The sequence below is a fragment of the Sorex araneus genome, chromosome 3 (genome assembly GCF_027595985.1).
Source record: "Sorex araneus isolate mSorAra2 chromosome 3, mSorAra2.pri, whole genome shotgun sequence".
In the NCBI taxonomy this organism is placed as follows: domain Eukaryota; kingdom Metazoa; phylum Chordata; class Mammalia; order Eulipotyphla; family Soricidae; genus Sorex; species Sorex araneus.
The window spans coordinates 179,387,115-179,401,133 of NC_073304.1; the positions used below are offsets into that span (position 1 = coordinate 179,387,115).

General features: G+C 39.0%; 1 protein-coding gene across 3 annotated transcripts in view; it reads left to right on the top strand.

Moving 5' to 3' along the window:
• The window catches only part of TRPC6 (transient receptor potential cation channel subfamily C member 6), a 66,751-nt gene extending 54,205 nt beyond the window's left edge, over window positions 1–12,546 (top strand). For all 3 annotated transcript variants that reach the window (XM_055133828.1, XM_055133830.1, XM_055133829.1), the window contains exons 8-13: window positions 1,171–1,366; window positions 2,517–2,720; window positions 4,425–4,499; window positions 9,354–9,437; window positions 11,508–11,583; window positions 12,035–12,546. In XM_055133828.1, the coding sequence (XP_054989803.1) occupies window positions 1,171–1,366; window positions 2,517–2,720; window positions 4,425–4,499; window positions 9,354–9,437; window positions 11,508–11,583; window positions 12,035–12,186 (787 nt within the window). In that variant the 3' untranslated portion in view covers window positions 12,187–12,546. The remainder of the gene's footprint in view (window positions 1–1,170; window positions 1,367–2,516; window positions 2,721–4,424; window positions 4,500–9,353; window positions 9,438–11,507; window positions 11,584–12,034) is intronic.
• Window positions 12,547–14,019: the final 1,473 nt, after the last annotated feature.

Below are 14,019 nucleotides of genomic sequence, written 5' to 3' on the forward strand. Positions count from 1 at the left end.
GTGCCCTGGGGCATGGCCTACGAGAACAGCTGCTGTTTAATTCAGTGTGTTGAATCTTATAAAGATCCAAATTATCAAAAGTGATGAGAGTTTTGACATGTGTTAAAAAATACCATAGACTTATACTTCTTATAAAATAAGTTTGGAACAGATCATTCAGTGTTACAATGAGAAGTATTTGCTGAAATGTGACCCACTTTTATCCCTGTTCCTATAACATGAAGTTTAGCAGAAAAATTAGATCACCTGGGTTATGCATGGTGTTTAGTTTTGGTCTGTGATTGGACTTCTTAAATTTTCCTGCTCATAACCTTTCTTTCATATGAGAAATTGTTACATGACTATGGCCATAAGGCATACAAAATAGGCATAGAAATTAAACATTTACTAATACCAAAACAAAAAAAATTATTTAAAACAAAATTTTAAGATTTTTTTCAACCCCATATTCAGTTATGGGACCAACACGGGGTTGCAATCCCCAGTTTAAAAAATGAGGATCCATAATAATGTCTAAAAGTTTCGAAGTTCCTGCCTAATTCATGTAATTGCTTATAAGATTTGCTAAGTTTGTACTTATATTTTCCATGAGACATTAGTATTCTCTATGTTAGTTTAAGTATAGATAAATAGGACACTTAAAAAGACTCTAACAAGTTTATTATTTTAATTAATATATTTACTTTCCACTTCATTGACAAAGTAATGGATTATTTAAATGTTAATATCTGTAGCTAGGAAGTTGTATCATTCACTGAATGCTTATTACATTTGTAAGATATTTGAATGGGTCTTTTTTTAGCCATACCCAATAGTACTCAGGTCTTACTCCTGGCTTTATGCTCAGGGATCACTCTTAGCAGGCTTGGGGGGACTACATAGGGCTCAGGGGATTAAACCCAGTCAGCAGTGTGCAAGAGCCTACTTGCTGTTCTATGGCTCTGGCTCCAAGTTGTATGTGTGTGTTTTATATTATTACCTCGTCCTAACATAAATCTAGAAGCAAAAGCTTATTGCACCTATTTTGTAGAAAACTGAGGTTCAGGGAAGTGAAAAAAATGTTCTCCCAAGTACCAGATAATAATTTGCAAGCTATAAAATGAACTCACTTTTATTATGATTACCATTTATTCATCAATGTTATTTCCTCTCTCTTTTTATTTTCCCTAGAGTTGAGGAAAGTTTTAAGACATTGTTCTGGGCAATATTTGGACTTTCTGAAGTGAAATCAGTGGTCATCAAAAACAATCACAAATTCATTGAAAACATCGGTTATGTTCTTTATGGAGTCTATAACGTTACAATGGTCATCGTTTTGCTAAATATGTTAATTGCAATGATCAACAACTCATTCCAGGAAATTGAGGTACCATAGCCACAGTATCACTGCTGCACATTTTTATGCTCTGTCCCTGTTCTTGCTTTTGTTTTTTAATTTTCATTTGAGGCGCTATGATATACAGGACTGCTAATAACAGGGCTTCACGCACGCAGCTTTCAGTTCCAACACCCGCACCAGTGTCCGCTTCCCTCCACCATTACCTCAGTGTCCTCCCACTTCCCCCCCCCCACCCCCCTGCTGTGTGTTTAAATCATCCCAGGGATTAGCTCAAGAAAAGTGCCGGAAGGACAGATGTCCCCTCTTCTTTTATCTGTCCCTGTTTTCTATATTTGCTGGGTTAGCAATCTTGAATATTTTATCTCTTTTCCTCGAATACAACTTCAGTGGGTAGAGTGTGACTACAAAACAAAAAGAGAAAAACAATGTCAGATTTAGCATTCTAGAAAAAGCTCTAGAAATTCTGTACCAACATAAGTTTATAGTACTGTAACACTGTTGTCCCGTTGTTCATTGATTTGCTCGAGCGGGCACTAGTAACATCTCCATTGTGAGACTTATTGTTACTGTTTTTGGCATATCAAATACATCACAGGTAGCTTGCCAGGCTCTGCCATGTGAGTGGGATATTCTCGGTAGCTTACCGGGCTCTCTGAGAGGAACAGAGGAGTTGAACCCAGGTTGGCTGAGTGCAAGACAAACGCCCTACCCTCTGTGCTATCACTCCAGTCCATAAATTTATATTTTATTTAAATATTAATTCTCCAAAAAAATTTAGAGTGATGTTCAAAACCACTCATTCTCAAATTTAGAGTAATAGCATAGAATATTTTGTCTGTGTCCTGAATTAATAAAATAAGTGATCTGTTGCAGAATAAACAAGTGAATAATTTTTCATACTGTTGCTCAGAATATAGAAAGGTACATTCATAACTGTCAGTGTATTTATAAATACATGCAGGCTTTGAGATCTATAGTCCTGAAAGCCTGATAAAATTCCAGACAGATTTAGGAAAGAGTGAGTGAGTTGAACACTAACACAGTGAAACTCTCTTGGAGCCTGTTGGGACCAAGAGTGTTTGCAGGCCCCGTTACTTCCACCACACAATGTCAGAAGCATCGCAATAATTCTGTTTCCTTGCATTCCCTTACTCAACTGTCATGTGCATTTGTCTAGGATGATGCCGATGTGGAGTGGAAATTTGCCAGGGCCAAACTTTGGTTTTCCTACTTCGAGGAGGGAAGGACCTTGCCCGTCCCCTTCAACTTGGTGCCAAGTCCAAAGTCTCTGTTTTATCTCTTACTGAGGCTTAAAAAATGGGTTTTGGAGTTGTTTCAGGGTCATAAAAAAGGTTTCCAGGAGGATGCAGAGATGAACAAGGTAATTTAACTGAACAATTATATGTTGTAAATGCTGCAACTGCTGGTACCACTTTCCTACACCCTTTTTAATTTTTTTTTAAAAGTCAACCATGATGACCAGTTCATCACTTTACAAAGTCAGGTCAGTATGGCCCGCTGATTTGAGTCTGTTTAGTAGGAACACTCTGGATATTTACTATCAAAAGAACGACTGCAAGAGTCATGAAATAAAAGAACGACTGTAAGAGTCATGAAATGTAACTGAAATAATGTGTTCCATTATCTGGGGGCTTAAAGGGAGAGCTGTTCAGCATCCCATTTTCACTACTGTGACCACGAATCCCCCACTTCATCTTTGATATATACATTGAGGTAGAGAATCAGCCCTGGATATGACTCGGGGAGATCTGACAAATCATCAAGTAAATTCAACACTGAGAAGTACTGAAATCTATCGCTTAGCTGCAACATGGGAGACAGACTTGGCAGTAGATGGTTAAAGAAAGATCTAAGGATAATAATTGGAAACCATAAATAAGAGGCAATGCAATCTCAAGACACCATAAAAGCAGTATAGAGCCTAGGAAAGTTGATGGAGAGTTCAGAAATGTTTAGAGCATGTGTAGAATGCTACGTGTAACTCTGTGTGTGTGTGTGTGTGTGTGTGTGTGTGTGAGTGTGTGTACACGCGCACGCGCACGTGAGTATGGAAGAGACTTGCTCTACAGAGGGATTTTGTAAAGGTACATAACTCTACACGCAGGAGGACTCAGAGAGTAGGTGCCCCCAGAACAGGGGCAACTGTGGTGCTGGGCTCATCTAACAGGAAGTCAAAGGGGCGGTTTCATCTGAAGACCTGGGGTAGAGCAGGACAGGATGAATATCTTTAAATTTTCCACTTTTGGCTAGAAAGTAAAGTCTGCTGTTCCTTCAAAAATAGAGAGGCATTGAGCAAAAGTTGCAAACTCCTCAGTTTTAATTGTATGTAAAAATAAAACAAAAAGATCTGTCCAGTGCATGGCTGGGCTGTCTGAGAAAGTGGCGAGCCCTCCCCATTGTGATTGCTGGATAAATGCTGGAGAACCCACGCAGGAATTTACAGACCTTTCAATATGGGGTGAACATTGAAGTAAGGGATTGTAGAGCAGTTCTAAAATTCTATTATTGAATGACAGAAATGTTCTAATCCCTACTCCATTTTCCATTAACTGCTTGGGGTTATAAAGTGGGTAATCCACTCTTACAGCTCTGGTTTCCTCAACTATATTGGACTAGTAACAATAAAATATAACTATAACAATAACTATCTACAGTATGATGAGCAATTCAAATTAACATGTTAAATAAAGTGCTTAAAAATCAAAAGTCACCTTCAGGTTCAGATATTATAAATATTTATATAAGAATTTTATAAAATTATATCATCTACAGATGATACTCTTCCAGATTTATCATTTATGGTACTCTGGGTAGAGCAGCAAAAATTTTGGTCACTTTCTTTAATGTTATTTAGTGTGTTGCTTACAGGGGATAATTAGAACCACAAAAATGTCTGAAAGAAATGTCTAAGTACTTACTAAATAACACAATCAGAACATGTCTAAATTTGTTTAGAGTATTAGACTAGGTTGCTTTCATAATATGGAATAAAGAGTAAATTTTACCTTGTAATTCCAAGTATATAATTGGCAAGTGTACTCATTTTACTATTTATCTTTAAAAGAGAAATGAAGAAAAGAAATTTGGAATTTTTGGAAGTCATGAAGCCCTTTCAAAATTGTCCCTGGACCAAAAACAGGTAAGATGATATGTGAAACTATAGAAGTTTCACATTTATGTGAAATGTATATGAAGCTCTGCATAATATCAGGCTTATTTTTTTATGAAAAGGGGAATGGTCAGAAGTAATTTCCAGAAAGAAAAAGATAATAACCATAAAATATTTTAACTATTTTAACAACATTTAGAGAATCTGCTTAAGAGAGGTGGAGATAAGTTTATAGCCAATTAACAAGAAAAGAATTATATGTATATTTAAGACAGATATTAAACATATCTTATAATACCTATAGGGGATGAAACACAGAAACAGTAATGTAAAGAAGGAAAACTTAAGATAACAGAGGATCTGTCAGGATTTTGGTGAAGCTACAATGAACTGAGCTCAGTTGAGAGGGAAAGCACGCACATCTTGAAGAGGCTCCTTAAATGGTTATCATGGTTGTTAAACCAAGATTAAGTATGGAAGAGTCTAAGAGATAGCACAGTGGGTAGTGTGCTTGCCTTGCATGCAGCTAACTCAGGGTTGGGCCTAGGCACCGTTTTTTTAAAAACAATTTTATTGAATCATCGTGAGATAGTTACAAGTTTTCATGTTTGGGTTACAATCACACAATAATCAAACACCCACCCCTCCATTAGTGCACATTCCCTACCACCAATATCCCCGGTATACCTATACCCTCCTTTCCCACCCTCCCCCTGCCTTCATGGCAGACAATATTCCCCATACTCTCTCTCTACTTTTGGGCATTATGGCTTGCAACGCAGACACTGAGAGGTCATCATGTTTGGTCCATTATCTACTTTCGGCACACATCTCCCATCCTAACTGGTTCCTCTAGTCATCATTTCCTTAGTGATCCCTTCTCTATTCCATCTGCCTTCTCCCCTCCGCTCATGAAGCAGGCTTCCAGCTATGGGGCAATCCCCCTGGCGCTTGTATCTACTGTCCTTGGGTATCAGCCTCATGTGATGTTACTCTATACTCCACAGATGAGTGGTGCCCTTACCCTGCCAGGAGTGATCCTTGAGAGCAGGGCCAGGAGTAAGACCTGAGTACCACAGTGTGGCTAAACAAACAAAATTAAAAAACTAAATAAAAGGTAAAATATGGGAGCAAGCACAGGGAAACCTCAATACTGAGTATAACTGACAGAGTTCCCAGATAGCCTCGTGTTCTGGAGATGCATCCACTCTGGTGATGGGGATATCTGCTTCTTTCTTATAGCATGCACACAGCAGAGAGGCAGGGCATGTCCAGAACCGGGCCCCAGAAGGCTGCTGGCAGGGGCGATTTCCTGTTGCTCCTCAAGGTTTTTGGGAAACAGATGCATAATGGGAGCTTCCATCTCTAACACATTTTTTTAAAAAAAATTATTTATTTTATTGAATCACCATGTGGAAAGTTACAAAGTTCTCAGGCTTATGTCTCAGTTATAAAATGCTCGAACACCTGTCCTTTCACCAGTGCCCATATTTCACCACCCAAAACCCCAGTATACCTCCCACCCCCCCATCCCCACCTTCGTAGCTGATAAATTTCACTTCATTTTCTCTTTACCTTGATTACATTCCATATTTCAACGCAAAACTCACTGTTGTTGAAGTTTCTCTGTTGGAGTTTCCCCCCAAAAAAACAGCCCTACTGATAAGGGACAATGAAGTGGGACATGAAAACTGAATCTTTGACTACCCTTAGGAGCACTTCCGGCAATTTCTGTCATTGTAACTCACTGAACAGAGAGCTATGCTACAGCAAACCCCTCCGCACCCCCACCTAGAACACAAATACCAAGGAGATTATTTAACTTTGTTGTTGAGTATGTAACTGTCCCCAGTTGTCCCCAACAAAAGAAGGGTACTCCTAATTATTAAGTCTTAGTACAGTATTTCTGTAATATGCACTGGGGAAGTTGAGGTTCATCTCATTTCTTTCCTGTTCACTATTTAATTAACTTCTCTGAGCATCAATTTCCTCATCTATAAAATAGGGATGATATAATTATATCAGCTGATGGAGAGTGTGATGGTGGAATGTCTTATGCATAAAACCCTATCATTAACAGTTTTGAAAAACCCAGTGCCAAAAAATTTTAAAAATCAGTAAACATTTTTAAATAAAATAGTCCAATTATAAAAATAAAAAACCCTGTACATCACAGAAGGTTGTTGGAAGATGTTAAATTGGTGCTTTGCAAGTTAAGACATATCATAGAAAGATGGCTCCTTTTTACTAGTTGGTAAAAAAAACACAAATAAATTAGAAATTAGCAGCATATTGAATTTTATAGTTTTGCAGTACCCAAATACTTATGCTATGTGACAATTATAACATTAAATCTTTAGACAAAAGTTCAATGGAATTAAAATGCATTTTAAAACTTTGTAATAAAAAATTGTCTTTCAAGACCAAATAATTTTATTTTCTGTATAGTTTCTCCCAAAATGTAGCCAATTAAATTTTGGATCTAAATTATCCAAAATACATGGAGCTGGGCACATTGGCACTGTTCAGGGGCTAGTCCTGGCTCTGGGCACAGGACTGACCCTGACAAGGCTTAATGTCTATTTTCCCCCATCCAAAAAAATTGGGGGACATTTTGGGTCACACTCAGCAATACTCAAGGTTTACTCTTTCCTGCGTCTGAGCTCAGGAATCACCCCCAGTGGACTGCACCCAAGTCGGCCATGTGTAAGGCAAGAGTCCCGCCTGCTGTAATTTAGTGCCAGTTCTGCTCCATTCAAAATTTTAACAAAAATTCATGAAATATCTATTATGTATTAGAAACTGATTTGAAAGCTTTTTAAAAAAAAAACTGTATTTGCACTCAAACTCATTCACATTTAAAACAGAACTCATATCATAAAAAAATATCCAAAGGAGTTCACAATTGATTCATCATATGTCTTTAAATTGGTAGTTCCCGTGTAAGGGTGACTTGTCACGCCCTACCACAAGCATCCTTGGGTCCATTTGTGCTACCTATTTTGCATTGTCATAATTAGAGGGGAACTGTTATCGGCATTTAGTACACAGAGGCCAGGACAGTTGCTGAATATTCTACAGTATAAAGGAAGCTGCCCAGAAGATAGACTCATTCCTGCCCAAAGTGTCAAAATGTCACATTTGAGAAACCCCAAGCACAGGCAAAGCAGAATGCGGAGTGTTGTGCAGAAACTCTCCGAGCAGACGGCAGTGGCTGCTGTCCTCTAGAAAACCCACAATCACACATGTCCTCAAACAGAAAGAATCCCATTTTCTGGCTTTCCTGGCACTGACAACTCTTTTGTGCCACCCAGATCATTTGTAAGACATCAGCCAAATACCGCCTAGCTACTCCTTCATGTTGTGGAAGAATTATCACCATGTAACTGAGTTATACCACCTGGTCCCTATACCTGGGCTGCACAGGAATTAGGTACTACGTGCCCAAGAAGCCAAACGAATAATAAGTACTCTTCCTTCGTCTCTCCATCTAACAATGCTCAGACCTTATGGTGCCTGGGAAACCCAGGATATCCCAGAAATGCTGAGGGCCTCAAGAAATGCACCTGCCGATGCTTTAGGGAGCCAGGTGATGCCAGAAATTAAACCCAGGCAGGGTGCATGGTAGACATGTGCCCTAGCCCTGGGGTGCCCCCAGGCCACGTGTGTATTGTTTTTTTCTGGTTCTGATAAGACTGGCCACAGTTCCCTTATTATCGTAACTCTGCTAGATCATAACTGAGTTATAGCTGTTCTTTCCTGGATACCCAGAACTTAGCACAGCACCTTATATAGAAAGGACACTCAGTGTAAACTAGTTGACTTGATGAGTATGAACTTGGCTGTTTTAAATCAGCATGTGGCCATTTAAAGCATCAAAACCTTGGATTTAAATCAAGGATTTTAACTGAGTGTCACTGAACTGTTTTAGCACGTTAGGTGTCACTGGGAAAAATAAATCATGTCCATCTTTGAAGCCAGGCTTCAAGTTTTCATCCCCCAGAAAATAGTTCTACACCCAACCCATATATATCTGGGGCTGATCTGTTTTTCTCTTATTCTCCTACATTTGCTTATGAAACCATCTTTGGCTTTAGGAAACTCTTTAAACAGTTTTTAGTCATCCTCATAGCTTATTAAAGTGTGTTAACACTTTTTTTTCAGATTTTTTCTTTTTGGGTCACACCCAGTGATACTCAGGGATTACTCCTGGCTCTGCTCTCAGAAATTACTCCTGGCAGTGTCAGGGGACCCTATAGGATGCCGGGGACCAAACCTGGGTTGGCTGCGTGCAAGGCAAACACCCTCCTCGATGTGCTATCTCTCCAGTCCCTCAGATTGTTTCAATTCTTTGCTATTGACCTGTTAAGACAAATACATTGTTTTAAACTGGTTGCCCAGATGTGGTCTTTTGCAAATCCTAAAGTCCAAGTGGATTAATTTGTGCATTTTTGACACTTACATTCTGCCTCTTAGCAAAGCTTTGCCTTGGTGCTTTTTGGGGAAAGTCCATGAGACTGTCATGCTGCAATTCATCTTCTTGCAGTCCTCATATTGGCATGCTGATCCCATAGCAATAGACCTTTGCAAACACCACCATTATGTCCCCAACTAGATTGCCTCTTCCTCTATCACAAGATGAAACTATGGGAAGGATCAAACATGACAACTCTTGGTTAGATGGCTGCCCTATAGCCAAAGATCCCAAAGATTCCTCAGACAACTGCTAGATGTTGATAGACTAAATTGTGATCTGTCTTGGAAGATAATATACTAAGCAAAATACATTATAATGGCATTAAATATGTAGATTATATAGAGAGGTTTATAGATGTGACTGATATATATTATTTAAATCAATTCCTAATTATTTTCAACTTATAGCTTGGGCACAGTAAACAGTCAAGTATAAGAAGTTCAGAAGATTTTCAATTAAATAGTTTCAATAATCCTCCAAGACAATATCAGGTAAGCAATTATTTTTAAAGAAACAAAGCTAGTTATCTAAAATATGTAGAATCTCAAACTGTGCTGTTCTTTAAATCATACTGAACTACATTTTTCTTATTTCAAGAAGTATTTGTGTAGTAACTGCCATGTGCCATATATTTACTAAGTATTAGAGATAACGAAACAGATAAAGTCTTGGTATCATGGGTTTTAGAATCTCTGTCCATTTTTAAAAAGTACTCTTTACAAAGAAACAGAGAAAATAGAATTTATCTCAAGTCCCAACACTACACTTAAAAATTTAGAATACATTTGGTGAATACTCTCCAGATGATTCTAAATGTATATAACTTTACTTATATTTAATACTATTAAGAGTGAGTTTAATATATTTATAACAGAGGAGGGGCCAGTGAGGTAGCCCCATGGGCTGAGCACATGCTTTGCATGTAGGAGAACTGATGGTTCAGTCCCCGTATTACATGATTCCTTATCACAGTGCAAAGAGAGTCCCCAAGCACCACTGGGTATGGCCTCCCCCCAAAACCCTTAATAACAAAGAGTAATGGATTTTTAACCTACAAAACATATTCATATTATTTTTTTGATGAACAGCTTAATTTAGTACAAATAAATAATATGAACTTCCTTGTTGATGTATACTCATAGGTTTACTTTTGCTGCTATTTATTAGTGCGTTATTAATATACTTGTCTAGAAATCCAATTATGTATGTAGAATAAGATCTTGGAAGTAAAATTGTGCTGTCCACCCTTAAATTGAAGGCTTAAATGTAGAATTTGGTTTTGCTATATATCCCCCTGCCAAGATTCTGTGCAAATTCTGAGTCTGTTTTTCATTAAAAGATATTTATATATATATACAGCAATATATATGAGTATATGATAGGTATCTGGTGCCCGCTCAAGCAAATCAATGAACAATGGGATGACAGTGCTACAGTGCAGTGCATATATGTATAAAAATAAAAAGAAAAGGCGCGGGCGAGGGAAGGGACGCCTCACCGCACCGAGCCAGGCACAGGGCCTAGGGCAGCAGCCGTCTCTCCCGCCACCCGAGTTCGGTAGCCTCCGGCCACTTCCCCCACCCCGGGGAGGTTGATGGCGAAGATGTGGCAGGCGAAGGAAGGAACGAAGCCATGATGGTTGGTCTCACTTGCAGTTTATTCCAATCTTCTCTCTATACACTCTCCCCGACCTATACACTTTCCGCCCTCCATACACTTTCCGCCTCTATACACTTTCCCCCCTCACCTTCTCTCCAAATCCCTTTTATTGATCATGGCCCTTCCAAAGGGCGCAATACATTGACGTCACCAAAGCACCAAAAGATCTTACAGGAAGGACATTGAGGCAACATAATTCTCTTGTATCTGCAGGCCCTTAATCTAGGCCCCTGGAAAGAAGATACAAAAGCAAAACCAAAGCCTTCTTTGGGCTGAAAGCACTGGGATTTACATTCCAAAGACTAGGCTGGGCCAGAGCCTGGAATCTACAAAGTCAAGTCAATTCTGGCTAGCACCTTAGATCCGGGTCAAAGATCAGCTAGGTTTTCAGTGACAAAAGATTTCTGTAACAAAACTCCAGAAGGCAGCTGGAAAAGGGGAAATATTCCAACACATATATATCAGTGAAACTATTTCTTAATTGCCAGCAAGTACAAAAATCACAATTGATAACATTTCTTGAAAAGAGATAGTAAAAGATAAAAAAAAAGTACACATTTTCCTGTCCCATATGCAGTAATCATATCCTTCATGTGTCCAACTTAAAGGCTGGGTGTTGCTTTAATACTTCTTAAACAAAAGACAAGCAACACACATCAAGGATTGGATCTTTGCTGTAAACCTATTCTTTTCTCCAGAATTAACTTTTGAGTCATTAGCTTAGGTGCCCATGAAAATTGCTTCAGAAAATCTGGAGAGTATAATATATTCCCTGTCAGCTAAATCATAATAACCTTTAACAACCATCACTTCTAAAGGGAGACAGACTCAGAAACCTATTTCAAATGAGACGTCTGTCATGAACAAAGAAATTGAAATAACTTTATCCATTCTCTCCTTAGAAAATAATGAAGAGACTCATTAAAAGATATGTACTAAAAGCCCAGATAGATAAGGAGAGTGATGAAGTAAATGAAGGTGAGTTTAAACCAAGGACATCTTATTCCCTTTATGTACCAGATCCAAGACACGGGACTTGCAGCAGGACTGAGAGAGAGCTGGAGAGGGACCTGGGAATGATGAGTGTCAAAAGGCGAAAAAGACAGGCTCTCTCTAACTTAGCAGTGCCATAAAATACTGACTGGGGAAATGGGCTGTGGAGAGATGCCATTTGCTAAATGAGCAACTATTGTTTGTGAGGGAATACTGAACAGAAAAGCAAATGGGTAAGAGAAGAAAGAGGCTAGATCCCTACAATGTCTGCCACCAAGTTAATTAAGAAAACAGAAATTTCTCCTTTGGGAAGTTATTTCTTTTGATAGAATTTAAAATACAGATGAATATGGAGTTAGGTGTGACTTTTATCTCTCCCTTTCTCTCTGTATCATGCATTTATATTGGACTTCTTACCACTCTTGTTTTTTCAAAGGGGAACTGAAGGAAATCAAACAGGACATCTCCAGTCTCCGCTATGAACTCCTTGAAGAAAAGACACAGAATTCAGAAGATTTAGCAGATCTTATTAGAAAACTTGGGGAGAAACTCTCAGGGGAAGCAAACCAGGAGGAAAGCAAGAGATAATGTAAAACTTTCCTAAAATTTCACCTATCTTCGCCAGAAACTGTATTTTTGAGTTTGTTTTAAAAGTGTCAATGTCACGGCATTTTAAGCAAGAAAAGGTTGAAAGGCAACTTGTGTACCCAGAGACCTACTATTTGAATTTGTGATTAAATTCTATTATTCAAGTTTACTGATTATGATGAAAATTAGGGGTGTGGTTTGGTGCTTGTTTCAGCGGAACACTTATGATGCTGGGACTGCCAGGACAGGGCAGTCACCAGGAGGGGCAGAGTGCTCCAGACCCCTCCTATTTCCAACCCCACCCCCGGAAGGGGAAGACTAGCCATTCTCTCCCAGTGTGTACTCCAGCCCCTCCCCTCCTCCCCCCCCCCCCGCCCCCCGCACATCTACTTCCTTGTGGTCATTTCTTTCTTAAATTTTTTTTTTAATTAAGTTACCATGATTTGTCAAGTTATTCATCGCTGAGTATCAGGAATACAATCCCACCACTAGTGTCCATTTTCCTCCACCAATACCCATAGGTTTCCCGCGCCCCTCACCCCTGCCTGCCTCCTTGGCAGGCATACTTTTAAGTTTGTTTTTTATGATTTGGGTCGCATTCTTACAGTGCGGTTTAAATCTGCACACACACCACTCCTTGAAACCCCAATGTGCTCCTGCCCCTCTCCTGTTAGCTCCTGTTGGCCTCTTCTGACTTCTCCCATTTCCATCCTATCCCATGTTCATTTCAAATATCTTCTGGCTAGCTCTGTGAGTTTCTCACTGGGTAGTGACTTCCAGTGCTGAAATCGAGAGGGAAAAGATACTCAATGTTGGTGCTAGAGATAGTGCAGAGGGTAAGATGCGTGACTTGCATATGGCTGGTGTTGATTCGAGCCTCAGCACTCCATATGGTCCCCCAAGTTCTCCACTCATCAACACAGAGATCTCTGAGCACAGAGCACTGCCTGGAGTGGTCCAAAGACCAAATCCCAAACCAAAATCTATATGGCCATTTAGAAAATGCTATTTAGTCACATACCCAACTTAGCTCCCTCAGAACGTGATTAATAATGCAAAGATAGTTATTTCCTAAGCTTTTGGATTCCTCTCTTTGAAGATACTACACTGACAGTGAAAGTGTCTGTTCTGCACATGAGTCATGGAACCTGCTAAGCTGTGTGTGTGTATCTGCATGTACACTCATACACATGCAATGCTTGCTTGCCTTATTTTCTTTTGCAGCCAACATCGATACCAAAATCTCTTTATGCTATTTTTTTACTGTGCCTGAAACATTACCACTCCAGTAAGGGTACTGTATTGCAACCATTCAAAGTTATAAACAATTCTGGTCATTTAATCAAATTATAGCACAATTCTGTCCCACATTCATGGTCTTTTTTCAGGTGAATTCCCACATTTGGCATCAATTGAAAAGGGTAAAGAGTGTTGAAGGAACTTGAAGATACAAATCTGTTATTCTTACTATGTTCTGTCCTCATTTCAAAATATGTAAAACACAAATTTGCACTTACGAGCATTCCCCAAGAAGTTATTACTCACATGTGTAAGGCAATAGCTAAAATAACTGCAGGAGAAGGATAAGGGTTGAGTCGATCAATTATCCAAAGCCTGTTAATATTTGATGATTTAAACTCAATAAAGGGGGTTTCAAATGCATCCTTCTAGCTTGATTTAAAGATGTAATGGTCCCAGAAATCTGTTTTTGTTCCTGTTTTGACTTATAGAAAGCAAAGAATCTTTATGTAACCAGATCAGAATTTACAGCAAACATTTTATATCTTGTATTTGTGGGTATTATTTATTAAGTCCTCTGAGGCTGGAGAGATG